General features: G+C 42.0%; 1 protein-coding gene across 1 annotated transcript in view; it reads left to right on the top strand.

Annotated features, from left to right (window-relative positions):
- The first annotated feature begins 2,624 nt into the window (after positions 1–2,624).
- The window catches only part of snd1 (staphylococcal nuclease and tudor domain containing 1), a 176,049-nt gene continuing 155,812 nt past the window's right edge, over positions 2,625–22,861 (top strand). The window contains exons 1-9 of the mRNA XM_086202009.1: positions 2,625–2,875; positions 4,765–4,914; positions 5,696–5,816; positions 6,090–6,171; positions 13,695–13,855; positions 15,193–15,284; positions 15,933–16,091; positions 16,175–16,281; positions 16,758–16,848. Coding sequence (XP_086058135.1) covers positions 2,801–2,875; positions 4,765–4,914; positions 5,696–5,816; positions 6,090–6,171; positions 13,695–13,855; positions 15,193–15,284; positions 15,933–16,091; positions 16,175–16,281; positions 16,758–16,848 — 1,038 coding nt within the window. The 5' untranslated portion in view covers positions 2,625–2,800. The remainder of the gene's footprint in view (positions 2,876–4,764; positions 4,915–5,695; positions 5,817–6,089; positions 6,172–13,694; positions 13,856–15,192; positions 15,285–15,932; positions 16,092–16,174; positions 16,282–16,757; positions 16,849–22,861) is intronic.

The following is a 22,861-nucleotide window of genomic DNA, read 5'->3' as shown; positions in this document are numbered from 1 at the left end:
AAAAAAAAAATCATTTTCATTTAACATCTGAGTAAAAATTCAAAAACATTTCTATTTCCCCTCCCCCTAAGATAAACCTGCCCCCTCATGAGCGTCAGACTTGTCAGTTTGAGGGATGAGTGCTGCAGTGCAACAAGGCATAAATTCATTATCAATGTCAATATGAGCAACAAAAGCACGCTATTTATTTACATTGTTGGTGACATCAGACTGCAGCTTCTTGATAAAACAGATGAGTTGAGTTTGCTTTTTCAATTGTCACCCCAGGTGCGATCAGGTGGACTACTCAGGTTTCACTGAGTATCGTAAATCATCCAAATGAACTAGAAATGAAAAATATAGTGATTGTTAATCCATCACAGCCAATGACTGACTGAGCTCAGACAAACAAACAACAAACATTGCAAGGAGGGTGTTTTTATATCGATGTATACGTTCTTTCTTGACAGTGGTACCAACATTGTCTCCCTCCCTTGTTCTTGTCTGATTTCTCTCTCTCTCTCTCTCTCTCTCTCTCTCTCTCTCTCTCTCTCTCTCTCAGTCCCATTTGAACCCTGTCAAATTCAGAACAGAATTCAAAATTCTTCTTCTAACATACAAAGTCCTCAACAATCAGGCTCCTTCATACCTGACAGAGCTCCTAGTCCCCTATTACCCAGCTAGAACCCTTCACTCCCAGGATGCAGGGTTACTTGTGGTTCCTAGAGTTTTTAAAAGTAGACTGGGAGTCAGAGCCTTCAGCTATCAGGCTCCCCTCCTGTGGAACCGTCTCCCAGTTTCAGACACCCTCTCGACCTTTAAGAGCAGACTTAAGATCTTCCTTTTTGATCAGGCTTATAGTTAGGCTGCTTAGGCTGGCCCTTAGATATGCTGCTATAGGCTGAGACTGCTGGGGGATCTCCCATGATGCACTGGGTTTCTCTCTCCTCCTCTCTTTCCTCTCTGTCCTCCCATATGTGTCATTTATAAATCATACTCATATGTGTCTCTAACTCGTCTTCTTCTCTGGAGCCTTCTGGCTCCACTCATCCCAGATCCCGGGTGTTGCTGGAGGAGGCTGCAGACCTGAAGAGTCTCAAACTGCCACCCGTAGCTCCACCTGCTCACGTCCCTGTCTGTTCATCAGTCTCTTCCCTTCCTCTCTCTCTTTATCTCTGTCCCACTCTTTCCTTCAGTATATCTATCTTCCTCCATTATCTGTCTTTATCTCTGCCCTGCCCTCTTGTTCTCTTTCCCCCCCAACGGGTCAAAGCAGAAGGCCGTCCCCATTGAGCCTGGATCTGCTCGACGTTCCTGCCTGTTAAAAGGAACGTTTTCATCACTGTTGCAGGATGTGCCGCTCATGGAGAATTGTTGGGTGTAAATTCATTGAAGGAGTGTGGTACTAGACCTGCTCTACTTGTTAAGGGACATGAGATAACTTTTGTTGTGATTTGGCGCCATACAAATAAAACTGACTTGATTTGACATTTACTACTCCTTTTGGGGAAAATTAGTGCCAGAGCATGAAAAGTGCCAAGGTATAAATACATATATATTCATACATACATATTTGAAAACATGCCAAAGTATTTGGCCCGCAAATGTTTTGAATGAGTCCCCTGAGCATGAATATTGTTTTCACCATTTGCCCCATTTCACAGCGATTGCATTCCCATCTAAGAGCTGCCAAGTTCTGCTGAGCAGGAATAGAACTTTCATTAAAAAAAAAAAAGTCTCCCTTCACATCTGATGAGCCGATGTGATCACCAATGCCAGCAAAAGTCTATTTGTATTTATTTTCTCATCTTATATTTTATAAGATAATTGGCAAGAATTCCCTTCATCATCATCATCATCATCATCATCATCAGCAGCAGCAGCAGCCTTCTGTTTGTATGTGAAGCATACTTTTTTTTCTTGGAAAGTTTGTAAAATAAAAATCAAATCAAACGTACGCTCATATTCTATTTCCTCCTCTCTTTTTAAGGATTGACCACGTTCATTGTATGTTCTATAAGGTTTTTCATTACATAGTCGACATAGAACTGCAAAGATGTATCCATGCATGGGTAAAATGCACCAGAGATGACTTGAAGAAATAATATGAAATATTCAATTTGATAATTCTAATGCAGAAAATGTTGCAGGTAGAGAGGGGCAAAGAACCCTGATAGACACTATTTAAAGCAGATTATGTCCTAAAACAGACAAAAACAAAGAGCAAACACAAGAATATGCGTTGGAATTTATTCATTAAAAAGTACAAAAAAACAGTAAAAAAAAAAAAAAACAACAGCAGAGAATGCAGATGTTTAGGGGGGAAATACTCATCTTAATACTATTTTTTTTAAAAAAAAAACATCTTGGATTTAATTGTCCCAAGTTACGGAGATGTTATTTTCCTGTGATTCAAATGGGATGTTTTACTCTGTTGGGTGATTCGTAAGGCTCAAGACGGAAAACAGAAAATTTCCGACACACCTTGAAGGCAGCATTAACTGGGTTAACACTATGCTGACGTGTCTCACGTCTTGCCCCGGAACTAGTCATTTCGATTTGTCGACGCGGTCGCCAGGCGGCTGCATTTACGTTCATTCATTCTGCCAATTCTCTACCTCCCTCCCCTCCCCTCCTCCCGGACCCGGAACGGTTTTGACGTGTGTGTATGCATGGCAAAGTGTGTTTCCGGTATAACGTGTGTGTTCATCGGTAGTCAGCCTTTTTCTCTTGGCTTTCAGTAGAACAGTCACTCAATTCAGAGTCCCCGCTCCCTTACCTGGTCACCCCTTTCACGGCGTTATATCTCGACCCGGTGGACATGGCATCTGTTTCGTCTCCATCTCAGACAGCCTCCGCTCCGGCTGCTCCTCTGCAAAGAGGAATTGTTAAGATGGTAGGAATCCTAACATATGACTGTGTGAGCTTACTACGTGTGTCAGGCAAGACAGCTAGGTAGCACAGGGCTAATGGAAGCAGAATTGGCTGTCATGCAAGTTGAATTTAACTTATTTGACGTTATAATTGAAGTTGTTTAATACATTCCAGTGTTGTTAGTGCGCTGGTTTTGAGTGTCACTACCATTCAGCTCACCTGGCTGCAGGAGCGTACCAGCTAACATTAGCTAGTTTGTTAGCCAATTTGCTAGCCTGCTAATAAGCCATAGCCAGCTGACGTTAGCACATGTTTGCTACTATGCTGCTCACCTGTGAGTTGTAAGTTATTTAAACTGTCACTTTTCGTGGAATTGTGTGGTTCTGACTAATAGTAAGACGCCGAAAGTCAAGTATGAATGGACTAAATTAAATTACAGTCAAACACACGCAAGTTGTGTGTAAATTGTTTGCAGTAACAGATGTTAAGTTTCCCAGCTAACGCTAGCTAACTCTTAGCTAACGCGTTCACTGTTCAGTAAGTGTTGACAGAAATGAGCAAAGTTCGTGGTTTGCGATGCATTGGAACAGGGGGTAGATTATATTCGCTCAAAGGGGATTTTTTATTACTTAAAACATGTTAAAACAGTCCTAAACCCACTAGTTTAACTAAGCTAACATTAAATGCCTCTCTCTGTGTCAACGCGTTAGCAATAAGTTCACGGTCAAAGTTCAAAAACACGGTAGTATTAAAAAAAGAAAAAAAAATCCAGCGTGGATTCCGGACTTTGTGAATGTGCTCCGACCGCTCATGTCTCAGAAGCATTTCCTCGGTGTACCGGCTCAAACCGACCACGGGAAACTGACACGTAGCTACTCTTTTCTTGCCCCTATAATCTTGCACTCTTCCTGGGCTCCCTTGCTGGTGTTTCTCTCAGCGTTTGCTCGACAACCCTTGAGCGAACTTGTTCTAATCAGACCAGGATGAAACAGATTTGAATCCTCCATATTAATGCTCCAGATTCATAATTTGATCTCCGGGGATGTTCTCAATGAATCTGTGACTACTATTAACATGTGACTCCACCAGTTCATCACTTTAATCAAGCTCAGTGCCTTTTCTTTAAAAAAAAAGAAAAAGAAAAAGAAAAGGACAAAAAAATAGGCCAGTGTGGAGAAAATAAAATAAAAAATGAATAAAAATACAGCAGCTATGAAGCTTTAGTTGCACTCAGGCAGTGAGTCTGCCAGAGGGGAACTGTGGTGAATTCATGGAAGAGTTTATCTGTCTCACATCTAAGATCAACAGCCACCTTTGGAGAGTCGGCAGATAAAAGCTGTTTGCTCAGATTCGTGTAAATGCCGTGGTTGTCAAACCCCCTCGAGTACTAGTTGTTATCTGTTTTTTTTTTTTTTGTAGTATTTAGCAACATTATCAGCTGAGACAATCTTACCTTGCATTTGAATGACAGACTGTCACCATGGCAACATTCAATGTGAAGTCCCAGCCTCGCAGTTGAGCCAGGCCCTCCCCCTCACCGCCGCCACCATGTAACAGCTTTTGTAAATTTACAGCTCCTGTGAATTATGGCAATGATACACACATCAGCCTCAACGTAACTAACTGTGACTGTAAATAGCTTGATTGCTTTGTTTGCTGACCCACGGGTGTTTATGTTGCACGGATTTCAGATGAGTTCTGCGTGATTCTTCCATTGTGCTTGGCTTGCACTGCCATGTAAATTTACTGAAAGTGTGAGAGGAAATAGACTGAGAGCTACGTCTGATTTTGTATCCTTTTTTTTTTTAACAGCAACTGATTTAAAACATTATCCATATTTGATGGCTCAAACTGTAACCCGCTGTTAATTATTTTTTTAATCACCGGCAATATTTGTTGTCGTCCCTCCAGGTTTTGTCAGGCTGTGCCATCATTGTTCGGGGTCAGCCTCGAGGAGGACCACCCCCGGAGCGTCAGATCAATCTCAGTAATATCCGAGCCGGGGCCATGGCCCGACGAGCCGCTCAGGGCCAGCCTGATACCAAGGACACCCCTGATGAGGTTAGAGGATGTATCCTATTGTTTGGTGTGTGTGTGTGTGTGTGTGTGTGTGTGTGTGTGTGTGTGTGTGTGGGATAGACAGAACAGGGTTCTGCTCTGTAACCCTCAAACCACATGGTGTTACATTTCGCACCACGCCTGTTTTTGTTTCAATGTTGTAATGGTGATGATGTAAACATGCTACTTCTCAGTTAAATTTTAGGCTGAAAGATATGTAATCTAACGTTCGATCACTGAACACTTTCAAAAACACCACTTGATTCACGCTGGCTGTTCCAAAAATGTTTATTTATATCTGAATGACAGATATATTCTGCTCTGTCTTTATCAACATACTTTCCACTTTGTATCCTGTGTACCAAAAGAGAAAAAAACAATCACAGCTCTAATAAAACGTTTCTGTATTAGTCAAAATAATATGTCATAAGCTTCATGTCATTAGCAGCTTGTCAAAAGCAGCATTTTTCTCCTGCATTTGAAGCTATGCATCCATATTAATCATTTTCTGCTGCTGCCGTGGTAGATTTTGTGTTAAAAAAGTCAACTGTTATCACGGCGCGATGCTGTCCGAATCTGTTTTGGTGGAAAAAAACCATTAAATGAATGCTGCATTTTCTAAGTTAAATATGCTGCGGCAGATTTTGGATTTGTGCTCGTCGTTTAAATGTGTAGTCAGCCATTTTAGTTGAATGTATCGTCGTGAAAATTTGGCCCTGGCGTGCATTGAAATATTCTCATGTCGTGGCAAAGATCCACATGAGCCCTGTTGTCTGTGTTGTAGCCGTGGGCCTTTCAAGCCAGAGAGTTCCTGCGGAAGAAGCTAATCGGCAAAGAGGTGTGCTTTACTGTGGAGATCAAGACCGCTCTGGGTCGAGAGTACGGCATGGTCTACCTGGGGAAAGGTGAGTGGTCTGCCTGCCCTAAAACTAACAGTTGAGCCTGTTCAAACCCTTTGACGGCTTGGGGGGGGCTGTTTCATTCCATATGTTTTCTGTTTATTTTTTTGTAGTCACTGTTGTGGATATTTAATGCCAAATAATGAGACTTCTGTTATCGAGACGGTGAAAAAAAAAAAAGGAGATCTTTTGTGATTGTTTGGAGAAGAACAGGAAAATGAACAATCCCCTCTGTGTTTTTCTCAACTGTGTTTTTGTTTCTCTTACCTTCGATTGTAGACACAACCGGGGAGAACATCGCTGAGTCTCTGGTGAGCGAGGGCCTCGCCACAGTCCGCAAGGAAGGCATCAGAGGAAATAAGTGAGTAGTTTACTGCTATGCTTCTCTCTCTGTCTCTCTCTGTCTCTGTCTCTCTCTCTCTCTCTCTCTCTCTCAGTGTAGTTGCTCACTATTAAGCTTGTAGTCAACATTTATATCCTCAATTCCTCTTGTCTTGAAATGGGAATTATGATGAGGGGTTGTTTAATTGTGCATGAGCAATATTGAAGTCTAACCACAAGAAGCAGCAGTGTTTTTAAAAGCACAAAAGAAGTGGTATTAACCCCAATATCAAGCAGGGATCGACTTACGTGTCAGATCTTTGTAAGAGACTGAAAATTGACACCAACACAAAATGTGTTTATCCATTTCTGTCTTTCCCTGCCCTCAGACTTGTTTGTTAAATTGAATTGCCAACCTTGGGAAAAAATTAAACTGGAATAATTCTCATTGAACATCATATAAACTGAATACTGGCTTGCTTGTTCATTACAGTTAAGAGTCTGTTTCAGAGATTGGTAAACTGGGCTTAACGCAGTCCGGCAGCCATAATTATTTTGCCACCGGAGCCGTGACCTTAATGAGTGCAGCAGGTCCAGGCAGGATGAAAATAATGTGAATGAACCTGCCGTGGGAACGATGTTACCTAGAGACCCGGTGTATGCCTGCATTCTCCTGTCAGTTATCATAACAGCGTCAGATGATGACACTGACAGGAAGAGACAGCAATGGACAAAAAAGAGCAAAAAACCAAAACCCTACATGCCCCCCTCAAGTTCCTCACAAAATCAGACAGTGACTCTTCCCTCGGGCTCTCATAACTGCAGAAACATTTATCTAGCACATTGCACAGTCATTGGTAATGTAGCTAAAGCCCTAGTTACAAGCTCGGCTACATCTCGATCCTCAGTCCTTGATGATTTTTGCTAATATATTTGGTAAAACATAAATAAAATGGAAATTCCGAACAGTAACTTGGTTGTAAGTTTGACTTCTCAACCTTAGTTTTTCCCTTTTTTATTGCAGCTAACTCTAAATAGCTGAAATGAAAATGTTAGAATCCAAAAGATAATATTTCAGGGTTTAATCAGGGTTCTTGTAAAAACCTGGAAAAGTCAAAGACAGAAATTTCCCGGAAAGTCATGGAAAACGTGCTTCACAAATACCCGATGTTGGCGTTTACGGTGTGCGGTTCAGATGGAGGCAGTCGTCTCTTGGTGGACGCTGATTTACTTTAACGTTCTAAAATGTGTCAAACCACTTGGCTTGTCATTCATTTCAGTCAAATATACGCGAGTCAGTGACGACGTGACATTTCAGAGTGTACGGTCATGTTTTCCTCAAAGGCGTGGAAAAATGAGGGACAGTTATTGGTAAATGTGTGCGCGAGACAGCTGTTTTACAGAACTTGATATGGTGGCGAGTGGGGGAATAACGGCGTCAGAAGCGAATGTTAGATTGTGCCACTCCAAATATTTTCCCAAACTCTGATATGTGAGCTTGTCTGCTCTGGGAGGATCATCTGACCACAACGAACTAAATGCAGACTCTGTGATTTGTAATAAGTGTGTGACAATGATGTAATCACTCATGTTGCCTTTGACCTCACCATGTGTGTCATTGGATAAGCTCACTCAGCGTGGACCAAGTGTTTGGGACAGAAAGTAACTGTCGGCGATGTGATGTAATCTGCTAATTAAAGCGAGTAGCAGTACTGTTAAATCTATGGGGAGACGTATGCTTGAGTCCCCTGTAGTAGTCTGAGGAGTGTTGATGGAGCCATGCTTTGCCAGATGGGGGCAGTGTTACCCTTCCCCTGCACTGACGTCCCTCTCAAACCCTTTTCTGCTACATTGGCCTTATGTAGTAATCCCTTAAATAGACTTGCACGCCCAGTTTTAAAGCACTGTCATACCCACACCCCCCACCACCACCACACACCCCACCCATTGGCAGTATTTGCACATTACACACATTACAAGCAATTTGACTCATACTGCTGCATTTGTATCTTCTAACATGAACACTGATGATGTGGATGTTTTTTTTGCCACTAATGACCTATTTAATGCGTTCAGTGCAATGGCCCCAAACAAGCACTAATATAAATGATGCTTTAAGTATAAGTGGGCATCATTTGGCCAAAGGGGAGGGCGATTACTCTGAGGGCTTTAGGCCTCAGTTTGTCCGTCAGTGCGCTTGTCTCCAATATCCATTACCCATTGTGACTTTGTACTTTGATGGCACTATGATGTGAGGATAATTATGGGGGTGATGATAACGATGATGGCTTTGGACAGTGTTGCTGAACATGTGTTCAGAAGGTGAGCGCTGCCTCAGAAAATAGGGGGCCCATGTACTCGGCAGCGCACCAGAGCAAAGCGTTCTGGACGGGTTTTCATCTTTTTGTCAGTTAAAGAAAGGACACACAGATAAAACATGTAACTTGACACAAGCAGTAGATATGCAAACACCCTTTTGATTTATATTCATCCTTTTTAAACTGTTTAAACCTCATTACTTACAGAGCATATGATTCCCCATCACAGATGGCCTGAAGAATTGTCGTTATTTATTGTAACACACGTCACCATCTATAAATGTCATTATTGATTGGCAAAAATTCAATTTTCTTTAAATTAAATCACCTCGAAGTAAGTTTGAGGAATGCTTCCATGGAACCTGAGATGATAGAATTTCTGCACAGTGTGATAACTTTTTTTTTTTTTTTTTTTAAATACATCTAGGCATTGTTCCTGGCTGTCCCTAGTTTTTCGCCTGTAGGCATTTTCTTTTAAAAATTTATCTCAAATCAGCAACACACAAGAGAACAGCACAGTGGCACAATAGTTATCCCAGGGTGTACTTTTTTTTTTTTTAATTATATTTAACAGGTTATTTTTCAGTGTCTCAAGATACTGGAACAGTCTCATTTTTGTCTCATTGTGTTTCTGTTAAATATTTTCTTTGAGTATCAAAAGATGAGTATGAAAGACCATTGAGTAAACTAAAGCTCCACCAGAATAGCAGCTTTTCCAATGTATTGCAGGAGATTTTTTTTTCCAGCAACATTTTGGTCTTTTTTGGGGGGGGGCCCCTCTCTTTATTTCTCAGTGAAAAGCCTCTTCAGATTCCATAAATACACCTCAGCAAAGAATGGAACGACCCATCTCGAAATGTTTTAACGTGTACATCATCCCAGAAAGGCTTTTGTTAAGTATAACTCCAGCAGAGTTTGGTATTATATTGCTGGGCCTCAGTAACCTCCTACGTGGTTGTCGACTAGGTGGTTGTGTGCTTTTGAACTTGGGCTTTGTAAAAAGTTGAGTTCCAACAAATCTCCAAAACGGATCCAAGTTATTATTATTATTTTTTTACCTGAAAGCAGACATTTAAACACGCAGTCCACATGGTTTCCTGTCCATCCATCCATCCATCCAACCATCCATCCATCCATCCATTTCCTTCTGCTTATCCTGTTAAGGATCGCATTGTGGCCGGAACCTATCAACGCAGCCTTCGGGCGAGAGGCGGGGTTCACCCTGGACAGGTCGCCAGTCCATCGTAGGGCCAACACATAGAGACAGACAACCATTCACACTCACAGCCATAGAACCTTCTTGCTAACCACTGCACCACCGTGCCGCCTGGTTTCCTGTCACTTACAGTGTTTGTTAATCAATATTGGGTGTCCTTATTTATGTTCATTTTATTTGTCACAGTTAGAAAATCTTTGTAGGATTCAAATAATTTTTATTTGTCCTCATAAGCACTTCAGTGTTTCTTGCAATCATTTTTCCTTTTAGTCATAGAAGGGAACTAGGGGTACGTTCTCTGTATTTTCATCCTCCATTTCACAGCTATTGGTGTCAGGCAGATTTGTATTTATTGAAATTACACCGATTATTTTATTTCTTCTCAGTTGAAACTTTCACTTTGACACTTTTAAATGCTATCCTTTGTGTTGAGCCTTACAGTGATTGAAACGGACACATTCATTAGTCTTTCCTCCTCAGACTGCCTTTTAAGAAAATGCGTAATGCGTTCTCTGAGAGGGTTACACTCTGAGAATTGGTCAGAGATTCTGTGGCATTACTCTTTTCTTTTGATGTCTGCGAAGATTCACAGTCATTCAGGTCATGGTGATCTGAGGAGGGTTGAATCAAGGGCAATTGCATTGGGTTGTAGATACTTGAAGTAGAGCTCGTGTAGTTGTCTTTGATTGAACCCTCCTTGGATACCTTTCCTTTGAAAATCTCAGATTTTTGGCAGAGATTTTGATTGATCCCAACCTGGGTAAAAGGGCTACTTAGTATGGAGACATGGGCAATAGGGTTACTTATTCTGGAGACACCCAAAGACAGAAGCCCAGTCTTCCGCGAGGGACTTTAGAGTAGAACCGCTGCTCCTTTCGGAAGACTGCTGAGGTTTTTTGGGGGATAGATGAAGGAGGCCTCCTGGTCGACTTGCTCCAGAGTTTTTCCTGGCATGTCCAGCTGGTAAGAGGCCAGACCAAGGGCCAGGAGGGATTATATCTCCATACTAGCATGGGAATGCCTCAGGGTTCCTATGGAAAGGGAAGTGTGTGGTCCCTTGACCTCCTTGACCAGGCTTAGGATAAGCATTTGTAAATGGATGGTTGTACTACAGTGACCTTTTTAAAGTCGAACCCCAGTGGAAAGTAGGTTGTGGGTGTGTGCGCTCGTGTGTGTGTGTGCGTGCGGGGGAGGGGCGAACTCTGTTTATTTGAGCTCACTGCTGACGAGGCATGGAACCCTCCGCGAAACGCACAGGGGAACACAACTTCCCACACCTTATTTTTAAATAACAGGGAGCTGTAAAATACCTTACTAAAGTTTAGCATTGAAGTATTTTTGGTTGCACAACAGAGCCATATGAAGAAGAAAGACTGAGCCTACAGCCTGTTCAAATATAAGGGAATTGTAAAGTTTCTTCCTTGACCGGCCCTTTTCTTGCTGTAGTCTTGCACTCTTTACCCATCAATATCTTTTTTTTTTTTTTTCTCATTTGAAGCTATGTGTGGTTCGAAGAAGTTGCTGACCTAAAAAGAAACCAGTCTATTTGGAGACATGGATAAGTTCACTATCATCTGCCTCCACACATGAAGTCATTTCAGTATCTTAGCCAATCTCTGCTTGAGAGATGCTTTCCATTTATTTCTGTAGCTTTACAACGTCTGCTTTCCTTGATTGCATTGTTAGTTTCTCCCGCTCCATCTTTTGTAGCTTTCTCTTCCTGTTTAGCTCTTAAATTCTAAGGAGCTTAAACACAATTGACTCCTCACAGAAAGTTTGACTAATGTTGCTCAGTAAGCAAGAAAGTGTTTCGATTCAGTTTGACGTTGGTTGCTAAATCGGTGCAAAGGAGAGACGAAACTTGACTGACTTTTAGGCATCGGTCCAAAAGACCAATTAGGAACACACAGCTGGAGAACAGGCTACGTCTGTGTTTATGTGTGTGATATTTTAATTGAGGCCCACTTTGTTGCCTCTCTCAAGCGAATTGTTCTTTCAGGCAGTAAAGATGTGAAAATCCAGTCCATTCATGTAATGTTCATTTTTAAAAAAGCTGCTGTCTCCATCTCGACTCCCATATCAGTTGAGCAGCCTTTGCTGCTTGCTAAAAAACAAAAGCCTGTTGGCCATATGAAGTTTTGAATAATTAAAGTTGTACAAGGGCCCTCAAAAAGCATTAGGCTGTGCAATTTGGAGAGTCAGCGTGGAATTAATTGTGGCGTTTGTAGCCAGCTGCGTGGTTGCTTTTGAAGGAGCTGTCAAACACTGTTGTTGTCTTCTCACAAAGTGCTCGGATCGGTTCTTTTCAAGCAGTTGTAATCTGGTCATCAGCTGGTTGCCACTAAAACAGTGCAGTTTGTTTGGAACGGCACTTGATGCGGCACTTAATTCAACAAAGCTGGAGGCTCACAAACTCACGCTGAAGCCAAGTCTGTACTTTTAATGAGCACTTGATGAAGTTAATAAGCATTTACTGTTGTGCTGTACCCCAACAACCCAACACGATAGAAAATGATAAAAACCACTTTCAATGGCAATGTTATAATTATAGCTTTAATGCTATTTATTGCCCTTATGTTTGGATCAGACTTTTGGAAGCCATCTTTTAAAGTGCCAGTGCAGCAATTTTTCTTATACATAAATGAACGTCACTGCCAAGCCCCTGTCAAGCTAGTAACTTTTAGCTCTGCAAGACGTTCCAAATGTTATCAGACAAATGGATCAAATTGTGATTGTGAAACTAATCCTTTCACAGGGGGTATGCAGCCCCTAAAACATTTTACAGCTGGAGAAAAAAGCCTTCGTCATGCGTTTTGAAGTGTGTGACATATTGTTCCACACTACTGTTTAAACACATGATCAATGAGAACATTTTGAACTTAGATTATATCCAGCTCCACTCGTTAGCTTTCAGTTTGCGTCCTTTTCCAACTGGCGTATGGCTTGAATTATCTTGTTACAGACTTTGAGTTAGCGGTATTATTTTTCGAGTGGCTTGTCAAAAAGGTTTTTATGGCACTCGAAGATGTTCTGATCAGTTTCTTACAGAGTTGTTAGCAATATTTTAAACTAGAATTATCGCAGCATTAGTGCTGACATGGTCCCCAGTGGAATTTTTAAAGGATGGTGAAGAGCCACCGGTGAATATCATTTTCAGTCTGCTCCAGGATTTATATACTTTAATTTAATGGAATATAATATAATATTAGGCTTTTGTGTGTGTCTATAACTCAATCACATATGGCAGAAAGATAAGGTCAACTTTTATTAGTCACACCACAACGGGGACATTTCCTGTACAATGTTAATAAACTGACAGATCTTTCATTTTGAATTCAGGACGTCGGTTTTGTCTGAGGATTACTGATGAACAACCTTCTCATCTCGAAAGTGAAGACTACCAGTATTAATACCCTGAACCTTGTTGTAGTACTGTTCAAAAATCACATCCATCTGCCGTCAGATGGCAGCAGCTTGGGCTCAAATCCTGCTTTGACCCTTTTTACTTTGCTATGTTTCACGTTTCTCCCATATCGCTTTAGAAAATAATGCTGAAATGTCAAATAATCACCAAAAAATGTCATGACTTTTCTTAACGTATTTATTGTGCTATTTGAAGTTATTTTTCACTCGCAATTTCCAGGTATCCCTGCTGGCACTTCATTAAAGTGACTTTTCCTTTTCTTCCTTAAGCAGTAAATTTCCTTTTTAATAGGATTCCTAATTAATTCCTGCTGCCCATTGTTGGATGTTCAGCCCTCACATTTTGCTATTTTTTTTTTTAATGCAGATAGAAATGGAAAAGATGGAATTTTATTTTTTTACATTCAAAACAGCAGCATTTATGCATGTATGCGGACTGAGCATTCAAAGTCACTTCAGGTTACCTCTATTCACCAGAGAGAACAATATATTCACAGAACATGTTGATTTTATCACCTGCACAGCCGTTCGGTGTTGTATTCCTCATGAATCAAATGTGTCCTTTTTCGTGTGTGTGTGTGTGTGTGTGTGTGTGTGTGTGACCAGTCCAGACCAGGCCAGACTCTGTGAGATGGAGGATCAGGCCAAGGCTTCTAAGAAGGGATTGTGGAGCGAGGGTAGCGGCACACACACCATCCGCGACATCAAGTACACCATAGAGAATCCCCGCAACTTTGTCGACTCCTTGCACCAGAAACCCATCAACGGTAAGGACTTTGGTGCTGAAACACACAGTCGTACAAGCTGAATGTTTCCTATGTGCCTCAACCACACTGGCTATGTCAGAAATCGACAATTTGGCTGAGGACATTTCACTCTAAATATCCACTCCAGAGAAAGTAATGGCCCACAGTAAATCAACCTTCAGTGGCTCGTTCATCCAGAGGTGTAATGTGCCACTCAGTTCACTCAAGGCGACCGCCATTAACAGCGGCTCAGCTCATTTCACTACCCTTTAATTGAAAGAGGACCATGAACAAGGGAAGGCTTTTGCATTCTTTTATTTCTCGTCCTTACCATCCACGGCAGGGACAGCTCATTTCAAAATCGGAGCTAGCAGCCCAGGCAAGGAAGCTTTGATGAATGCATGCAGTTGCTGTGGTTGAGAACCGGAATTCTCTCTCTCATCTGCTTCTACAGCTTGCTAGCTTGTTCCAGTTTGCACACGCAAGTGATTAAAAAAAAAAAAGGAGAGAGGAGGGGACTCACCATCCTGTGCAATTTTCTAAGTACTTTGGAGGTCAGGATAGATTAGTGATATCATTTTTGATATGAATCATACATTTTACCTTAAACAAAAAAGTTGAGAATTAAATGGCTGAGGATTTATAATGCATAGTGCATTGTCAAACTCAAGTAATCCTCCCTCATAACTCTGAGTATCAATGAATTTACGGCTGTGCGAAAGGTTCTCATTGCAGCAATTTAAGTAACAAAACATTCACAGAATTTTCTCAAACCCTGTGCTGCAAATTGTCTTCCTACTTTAGCTTTGAAAACTATTGAATAACCGTTCACCAAAATGCATTTAAGATGACACCAGCCTTCTAAGTGGGTGAAGAAAGACATTTTTTTTTTCTAGACTTCTGTCAGCTCCAGACATGTTTGACAAATATAGATTTTTGTTTTGGAGAGTCGCCGAAATGGAGTGTGCTGTCTCCCGAAGAGGCCGTGACTTTTTTGCACTCTAAGAAGTAATGAAGCGATCCATCGGAGACATTTCCCGTCCCACATCTTAACTCTGGTTGTTTGAGTCAGAATTGTTTGTGGCAAGAAGTGTAGCACAGGGCATGCATCGAGCAGAAAATATGTACAGGGAAGAATCCGACATATGGATCAAGCTCAGACACTAATTGCTTTGGCTCGACTAACCTGAGGGCTGGTTTTGTAAAAGCAACCAGCAATTAAGATCGTTAACAATTGAGTCCACGTCATACTTTCTCCGAGGCTAAACACTGTAGACATGCAATGTAATTTAGTGTAACCTTCATGTGTGCATACATCCGACTTCATACTCGTATCTCTTTGCTCCTTTTCCCTCCAGCTATCATCGAGCATGTGCGTGACGGCAGTGTAGTACGTGCCTTGCTTCTCCCAGACCACTACCTGGTCACCGTCATGCTGTCTGGAGTCAAGGTAACGTCACCTGCTGCACTTCAAGGTGTATTTTTATTTACTTTTGAAGTGAGGAAACAACAAGATCAGTAATAAAATGAATACAAGTAGGTGATATGAATGTTTTGACAGTTTCCTCCTCATTTAGTTATCACAAAAAAAAGGTATTTTGAGGGAGTTCACTCACACTTGTTAAAATATAAAAGGGTAACAGCACATTTTTCGTCGCTTCTTGAAGTCGGTTTGTTCTTTGCGGCGGTATATTCGCTCAACTACATTTCCCCATCAATCTTTCACCAAGCCCAGCTTTGCCAATGGACCACTCAAGATAACTAATCTTTTTCATCTCCCACTTGAAGATATTACATCTCTTTCAAGGTGTTCGGTGTCTCGCTATTCAAGGCTCGTCTGCTTGTCATGCATGTGGTTTTTGGATCTGTCTGGTGTTTTGTTCAACTTAAAAAGGAGTATATAGACAACATCTACAAGGTGACATCACTTAAAAGAGGATAAGAGTTGTACAAATACAGGGAAGAAAAAAAAACCCCAGCCTAACTTAATCTTCTGGGAATTGCAAAAGTCCAAATATGTACTTATCTTGGGATATCAAATATAAGAAATGTTTTGCCTGTGATGAGGTCTGAGTGTTTGTTTTTTGTGTTTCTTTAGTGTCCTACATTCAAGCGTGAAGCAGATGGTACAGAGACACCAGAAGCGTTCGCAGCAGAGGCTAAATTCTTCACAGAATCCCGTCTTCTGCAGAGGGACGTTCAGATCATCCTGGAGAGCTGCCCCAACCAGATCATACTTGGCACCATCCTTCACCCGGTGAGATATTCACCTGTTTGCCACTGAGACACAGACTTCTGACTTCCTTGTCTTAACGCTCCCTGATTTTTCTTTTGTCCCAGAATGGTAACATAACAGAACTCCTGCTAAAGGAAGGTTTCGCCCGTTGCGTGGACTGGTCCATGGCCGTCTACACCCAGGGAGCCGAGAAACTTCGAGCTGCTGAACGGTACAAAGCTGTCGACACAGCGGCAGCAAATAGTTGTCTGCTCTTTTTGAAGCATACTTTGTGTTTTTAAAACTTTTGCAAAGCCTTTAGTGATATTTAAAACTAAGCAGCATGTGTAGGTGGGAGTTTATGACATGTTTTGTTTTTCATCCCTAGTAAAATAAACTCTTGTGTGGGAAATGAGCTGTCACAAAAAAAATGAACCCAGTTGACAGTAGTATTGTAAATTTCTGGAATAAACGCATACTCTTGTATTACAGGAAATAAATGTGCAAATCATACACGTATGTACGATTGTTTTCCAGTCTAGTACATTCTTTAGTCATTACAGAAACTGCTAAAGGCTAATTAATGGGCTTCTGTAGCTTTTTCCAGCCAAATGGATCACTTTTGGTCACTTGATTGATCTCATTGACTAATAACTAGTGGATAGAAGAGGATGTCCAATTTTATGATGTGATCTCTCTGTTGTCCAGATCTGCAAAAGAGCGCAAAGCGCGCATCTGGAAGGACTACGTGGCACCCACAGCCAATTTGGACCAGAAGGACAGACAATTTGTAGCCAAGGTGAGGTTCTGAAGTGGCTTTTGTATGCATATGTGCCATTTTTGGCACTGCTGTCATTTATTTCATTGGATCCTCATGTGGCTCGTGGATCAGTTTGCTTCAGCTGAGAGTTCTCACTTATCCTCAATTAACATCACAGAGAAGAAGTAGGAGCGAAGTATACAGGCTTCAACACGACGTGTCGACATTATCCACCATAAATAAGACTCTGCTTCAGCAGTAAGAGGCTGGCCATTATCTTTGATTCCACCGCTTGATGTCTTCTGTGGCATTCCAATTTTCTCCCAGCACTGCAGCAAAAGCAGGGCCACTTTGAGGCTTCTAATGAATTATATCCTCCTGACACCTCATATTTTCACATTTGCAACCCCACTAAATAAAAGTAGGGGAAGAAAAAAAAAAAATCCCTTCAGTAAAGGTACAAGAGGAAAAGCTTAACAGCAACCTTGAAGCACTCCCTAGTCAAATTAGGGCCAAATCGCTGGCGTATGCTGTTGCGGCGGCACAGAGTGACCCCCAAAAGCCGAGAACTAAATATATTAGCTTTGGAGGTTATTGGCCAGGGCCTCGAGAGGAAAAAGACTGTCCTCAATATCAAGTACAAGGGAGTGCACTCCTCCGTCTTGGCAGAACTCATCAGTTACAATCAAGATAGATGTACTCCTCAATACGTTTTGATAAATCAGTTTAACTTAATTGACACTGTGAGAAAAGATGCGACAGAGTTCGAGATGTTTAAGATGAGAGTCTCCTCTGTGCATTTTGACATGCTGCGCAGCATAATTCCCTTCAGTTGACATGTTTTCCTCAAGGAATGGTGGAAAAAAGTTTAAGATCCTGAAAGTTTGTCATTTGTCTGTTTTGTCCCCTCCAGACCCTGAATTTTTAAGACCCTAAAAAATTCATATCCAGCCTGAGGCTTACATAAAAGGTGTTGCTTTGGCAATGTGCTTACAGAATGAATTTGATAAAATGGGCACAGAGAAAGAAGGCACAAAATGGGGAAGAGGCAAGAGAAAGGATAAAACATTTATATATCGTCAGTGTGAGCTGCTCTCAGATCTCTCTGAACCCTTTCAATGAAAGAGGTGGATGCGGGCAAGGTGTGGTGGTGAGCTCAAGAGGGTGGTGGGTGGGTTAAAGGAACAAATGCAAAACATTTTGTCTGAGGTTCAAATGAACTGCCAAGCTGATGTTTCAAGTTAAACCTTGAGATCACCCTCCCATCCCCACTTCTCCATCTCTCTCTCTCAAGAACCACTGAGGAGGCTTGCTAAGTTTGTTGAGGGATTAGAGAGCCAGCAGCTGATCCTGAGGTCTTTGCCTAGAAGACTCCTCCATATTATTACGAACAGGAGAGCGTACGCTGGGATCAAAGATTTGCTCGGAAAGATGTTCCTTATGGGGTGAAAGGCTTCTGAGATTGACCATGTGACTCTAAAAACTTTTCATTTAAAAGTAGCTGACCGTTATGATGGGAAATGTCATGCTGATCCTGCAACTTCCTGAACTGGTTTAAGGCTAAGTACATATTGGACAGTCAAAGGTTACTCAGGCCTGTCATTTCCCGTCGCACTTGTCCCGGTGACATTTGTCAGCACCAAATACTGCGATGCACTGACTCCCTCAGGGACATCTATCCATCAGTCCCATCATCATACACTACTCTACTGTTCATGTCCACTCTACTTTTCACTTCTTATTATCTGAGTGATGGATAGAGTGGAGAGGCGGTGCAGGTCCAATCCCCACAAGTCAATCTTGCTGACGCATCCTCCTTTTTAACTGTCTCACCTCTTTGCTCCCACCTCTACTGGGATCGGAGAAGCAGATGTAGGCCATGTCCCAATAGGCTTCCCCTCCTTCAGTTTCTTTGCCTTTTCCCTCGTCTCCCTGGGGTAACCATCCACCTGAGAGGTGATGGATAAAAGGTGACGTGGTATAAACCCTGTTACTTACCTTACATCACTAGATGGTCAGGGACAATGCCACTGTTGCATTTAGGTCTAACAAATCCATAAAGTGTTCATAAAATCTGTATAAGTTATAAAATACACATCACAATTTCAGTAAATTACAAAGTGTGTTCTGCTGTAGAGTGATTTCTGAAGATGTATGCAAATCAAATGCTGGCACAGGATGCATAGCAATTGTGTCAGCTGTATTATGAGGCATGCATTCATGGAGATTAAGATAGAAAAAATGCTACATTATTGCACTGTATTTACTCACACGATACATGGAAAATGAGAAGTAAATGTGTTCTTGGGGTGTGTAACTTCTAGTGACCTCTAGTGGTGAAATCAATGATTAGATTTTTGTAGAATCAATTATATACGGTGCACATTTATCAAAATGTGGCTTCTCAAACAAAGAATGATTCGCTAGCACCAGCAGCCAAATCTTATTTTATCCCTGCAGGGCAATTAGTTTATTAGCCTACAATTGCTTTAACCCAACAAGGAAAGAGCCAATAATTTTCCAGTGAGATGCGACTGGCTGTGCTGCAAAGTCCTGTTGCAACATACTGGATTACGCTTCACATGGTTACCAGTTAAGTGGAGAAGGGATGTAAACAAGAATTCAGTGGGGATGTAGCCTCATGGTTGACTGGAAAGAGTCTGGGGTGCAGAAGTGCTCCTTTACAGGTATATGACCAGGACGCCATCTGTTTACAATCAGAGTAGGAAACCCACCACCTCTTTTTCTCTCCCTCATTGATATATTCTTGTCAGCCTGAAGCTTCTGAAAGCAGTTGGTAGCGATGAGGGTGCACAGTATCTTCCTGTAGCCAAGTCTTTGTGAAATGCATCGCACCAGTTACATCGTCCAGCAATCACGCATCTCCCATAACAACGGAAGCTGGATACAACTTAAATCTCCTCACATCAGTGTCTCTGGAGCCTTCTATTCTCTTTTTTGCTGTGTTCCTCCTCTACTTTCCGAAATTCCGTCAACCCAATAAATTCGGTGTAGGTGTTCGTTGTGGTCGCCAAGATGGCTGTCTAGCTTCAGTCCCTTCATCTGGTCTCTGGGTTAAAGAATGTCACGATGGAGTTGCCGTGCAAAGAAATCACTGTATGGGACAAAATTTGCTGCTAAAGTTGGAAAAAAAAAACAACAACAGAAATTAGAAATGAATGAAAAATGAAACAAGTATCACAAAAGAGTGAGTTGGAGCAACCACTATATTGACGAATACTAAAAGGGTCCTTCGAAGCCAACAAAAACCCTATAATGCTTAATTTTAGGGGATTTTATGTGGATGGAAACAGGCATCAGGCACAGGAGCCTATCCCAGCTGACATTGGGCGAGAAGCAGGGTTCACCCTAGACTGGTCACCAGTCTGTCACAGGGCCATCAGGAGCAATTAGAGGTTCAGTATCTTGCTCAAGGATATTTTGACATGGCCACCCGGTAAAGTGAGGATCTAACCAGTGACCCTTCGTTTGCTAGACAGCCACTCTCCCTCCGAGCCATGGCTCCTCAGGATGGAAACATTCATAAGACATTTTGATACGTTTCTGCTAATTATTCATCCTACATTTTACATACCGGACCTGATTCTATACTCCTTTGTTAAGCTCAAATGCCTTCCCCATCCCTTGTAATGTTGCTGAAAAGTGTAATATGTATTGTTTCGGTAAATGGTTTCCTTGCCTCTTATCTTGTGTGTATGTGAAGAGGAGTGCTTTAAAATCAATTGGAGCGAAGGAGCACTTCTGTCTGGCTTTTATTAGTACAAATTAACTCTAGTTAAGAAGGAAAGAGATGACACGAGGGCTTCTTTTGGCTGAGTCCAAGTCTGAATCCCAGCTGAAATAAGTCGGACAGAATGGACACAAGGTCAGACAGTGTCTTCAAGAAATTAAAGTTACTTAAGGGGAAAGATGAGGAAAGTAGGGTATATTGGTTTGTGCCCCAGTTAAAGCCAGTCGAGAGGAACAGCGATTAGGTGAAAAGGTCTCTGTAGATTATTCTGTCCGAGGGTAATGTCCTCCTGAGGTTTTATATGCTTCTGCATACGCACCTTTTGTCAGTAGCGCCTCGGGGCTACAAGTCATCTGGAATTGTTTATCATAGCATCAAAAAACATTAGTTTTCAAAAACATTTGGCTGACAAATCATCTCCACTGGCAGCGAGACTGAAACACTGCCATAGGTTTTGTTTTCGTGGGAGATCATTTGACATGAGTAATGAGTAAGTCCTGGCGAAGCTCATGCTTGGCCCGTTGGTTAAAACCACCTTAATGGATCCGACAAACACGTTCCCTGACAGTAGCCAAGATCCTCCTTGCACTGTGACTGATCTTGGCCACTGCAGATGTCATGTTGGCCACTGGCAGAGGGTGGCAGTAGAGCCCTACCACCAGAGTATCAGATTAGGCCAGTGAGTCATGCCTGCTTATCTGTCTTCTCTGCCTGCCTGCCCGACCCTGATGGCAGCTACATTTGCAAAGACTTTTGGCTCTGTTTTTTTTTCTATCCTTTTCTCCATCTTTTTTACTCTGTCTCTGTTCTTGTGATATTTGCTGTGAGATTACACTCCATCTTTCTGGCATCTCCATCTTCGTTCCCCTGTCTTGTGTGTTGATGCATCTTCCATCGTCTCTCGTCTCACCTCCTCCGACTGATAATTAGCCAGTAAATGCTCGAGCCATTTTCTTCTGCTCCTGCCACATTCTCTCTCTTGCACTTTATTTACTTGGGCAGGCCACACAACGACCTTGTTACAGTGTGAATTTGTGTGGGCTGGTGTGTGCGCTTGTGTGCGTGTCTCCATGTACATGCATGCTCTCCCTCGCACTTACTCATGGCACCCCCCCGGTCTCTCTCCTGCTCCCTATGTCTCCGTATCTCTCCCACTCAGCTCAGTCATTAGTATATGATGTATTTTGGCTGCTGTTGTGGGCAGTCTATTTAGCATGTGGGCTGGTCTAATTTCTGTTCTCTGGTGGCAAATGCAATGGCAGCCTGATTTGTTTTCACAGAATATTGAATCTCCCATGGAGCCTAGATTTCAGTTTGCTGTACATGCTATTGCAAATGTTCATCTTTGTCCTGACATCTGAGAATGGTTGTGTTGGTCAGTCACACAAGCACCCACACGGCCTGTCCGGGGCTTAGACCTGCCTCTCTGTTTTAGGACTTAGGCTTGATCACAGCCTACATGTGAACTTTGGTTGAGTGATGAAGAGGCCATTAAATGCATGTGCGGGTGGCATCATGTGTAGGGCGATTTATTTATTTATTTTTTGTCAGGCATTTGCAGGCGGCCTACTTAAATGCTCCTAGGTTCGGATGCCTCGTTCGTATCAGTCACAGCGGCCCAATCTGTCTTCTTACTCGGAGGCCATGGTAGGCTTGATTTTTAAAAGAGCAAAAAGAGACCGAAAGCTGGATAGAATACAATGCTTGATGTCATACTTGTCCCAGTTAGCAGCTGCTTCTGAGATGAGTGAATGGGGATGTAGCAACTTCTGTTCACTACATTGTGATAAAATACCTCTTCACAGGTTTGAAAAGACAGCAAACGCACACAGTTAGCACAGCGCTACTACGTTTTATAGCACTTTGTGTTTTTAATGTCTCACGAGTCCTAATGGGCCCCAATGGGTCATGATAACAATGTCCCTTGACGCAATTTGCAAATTCAAACTGGTTTAGGTCCGTAAATCTGAGATTAGCCCACACTTAGGTCAGAGATGGATTGGAAGGCATCCTAATCTGAATGAGTCTTCGAGGTGGGATGAGTTTGTCAAGTTAGTCTTTCAAAGCTGTAGTTCTGTATCTGACTGGTACTAGTTTTTGGGCAATCTTTGCAAGTTTAAAGCTTAGAATGCAACTTTATAACTGCACTGTGATATAAAACCAGTTGCTACCTTTTGGTGAGCACAGAAATAGCATTTAAATGTCAAATGCAAATGAGTCTGTCTGTAGTTACACTTGTAAATGTCTGCAAAACATAATGCTACCAGCTACTTGTTGGTCAGATAGCTATGTAACGCTCTT

Source organism: Aulostomus chinensis, chromosome 4 (assembly GCF_037954235.1).
Source record: "Aulostomus chinensis isolate RoL2024-O1b breed Wild chromosome 4, RoL_Achi_v1.0, whole genome shotgun sequence".
Taxonomy (NCBI): Eukaryota; Metazoa; Chordata; class Actinopteri; order Syngnathiformes; family Aulostomidae; genus Aulostomus; species Aulostomus chinensis.
Note: the sequence above shows the minus strand (reverse complement) of the source record. Positions and strands in the feature narration are given on the sequence as shown.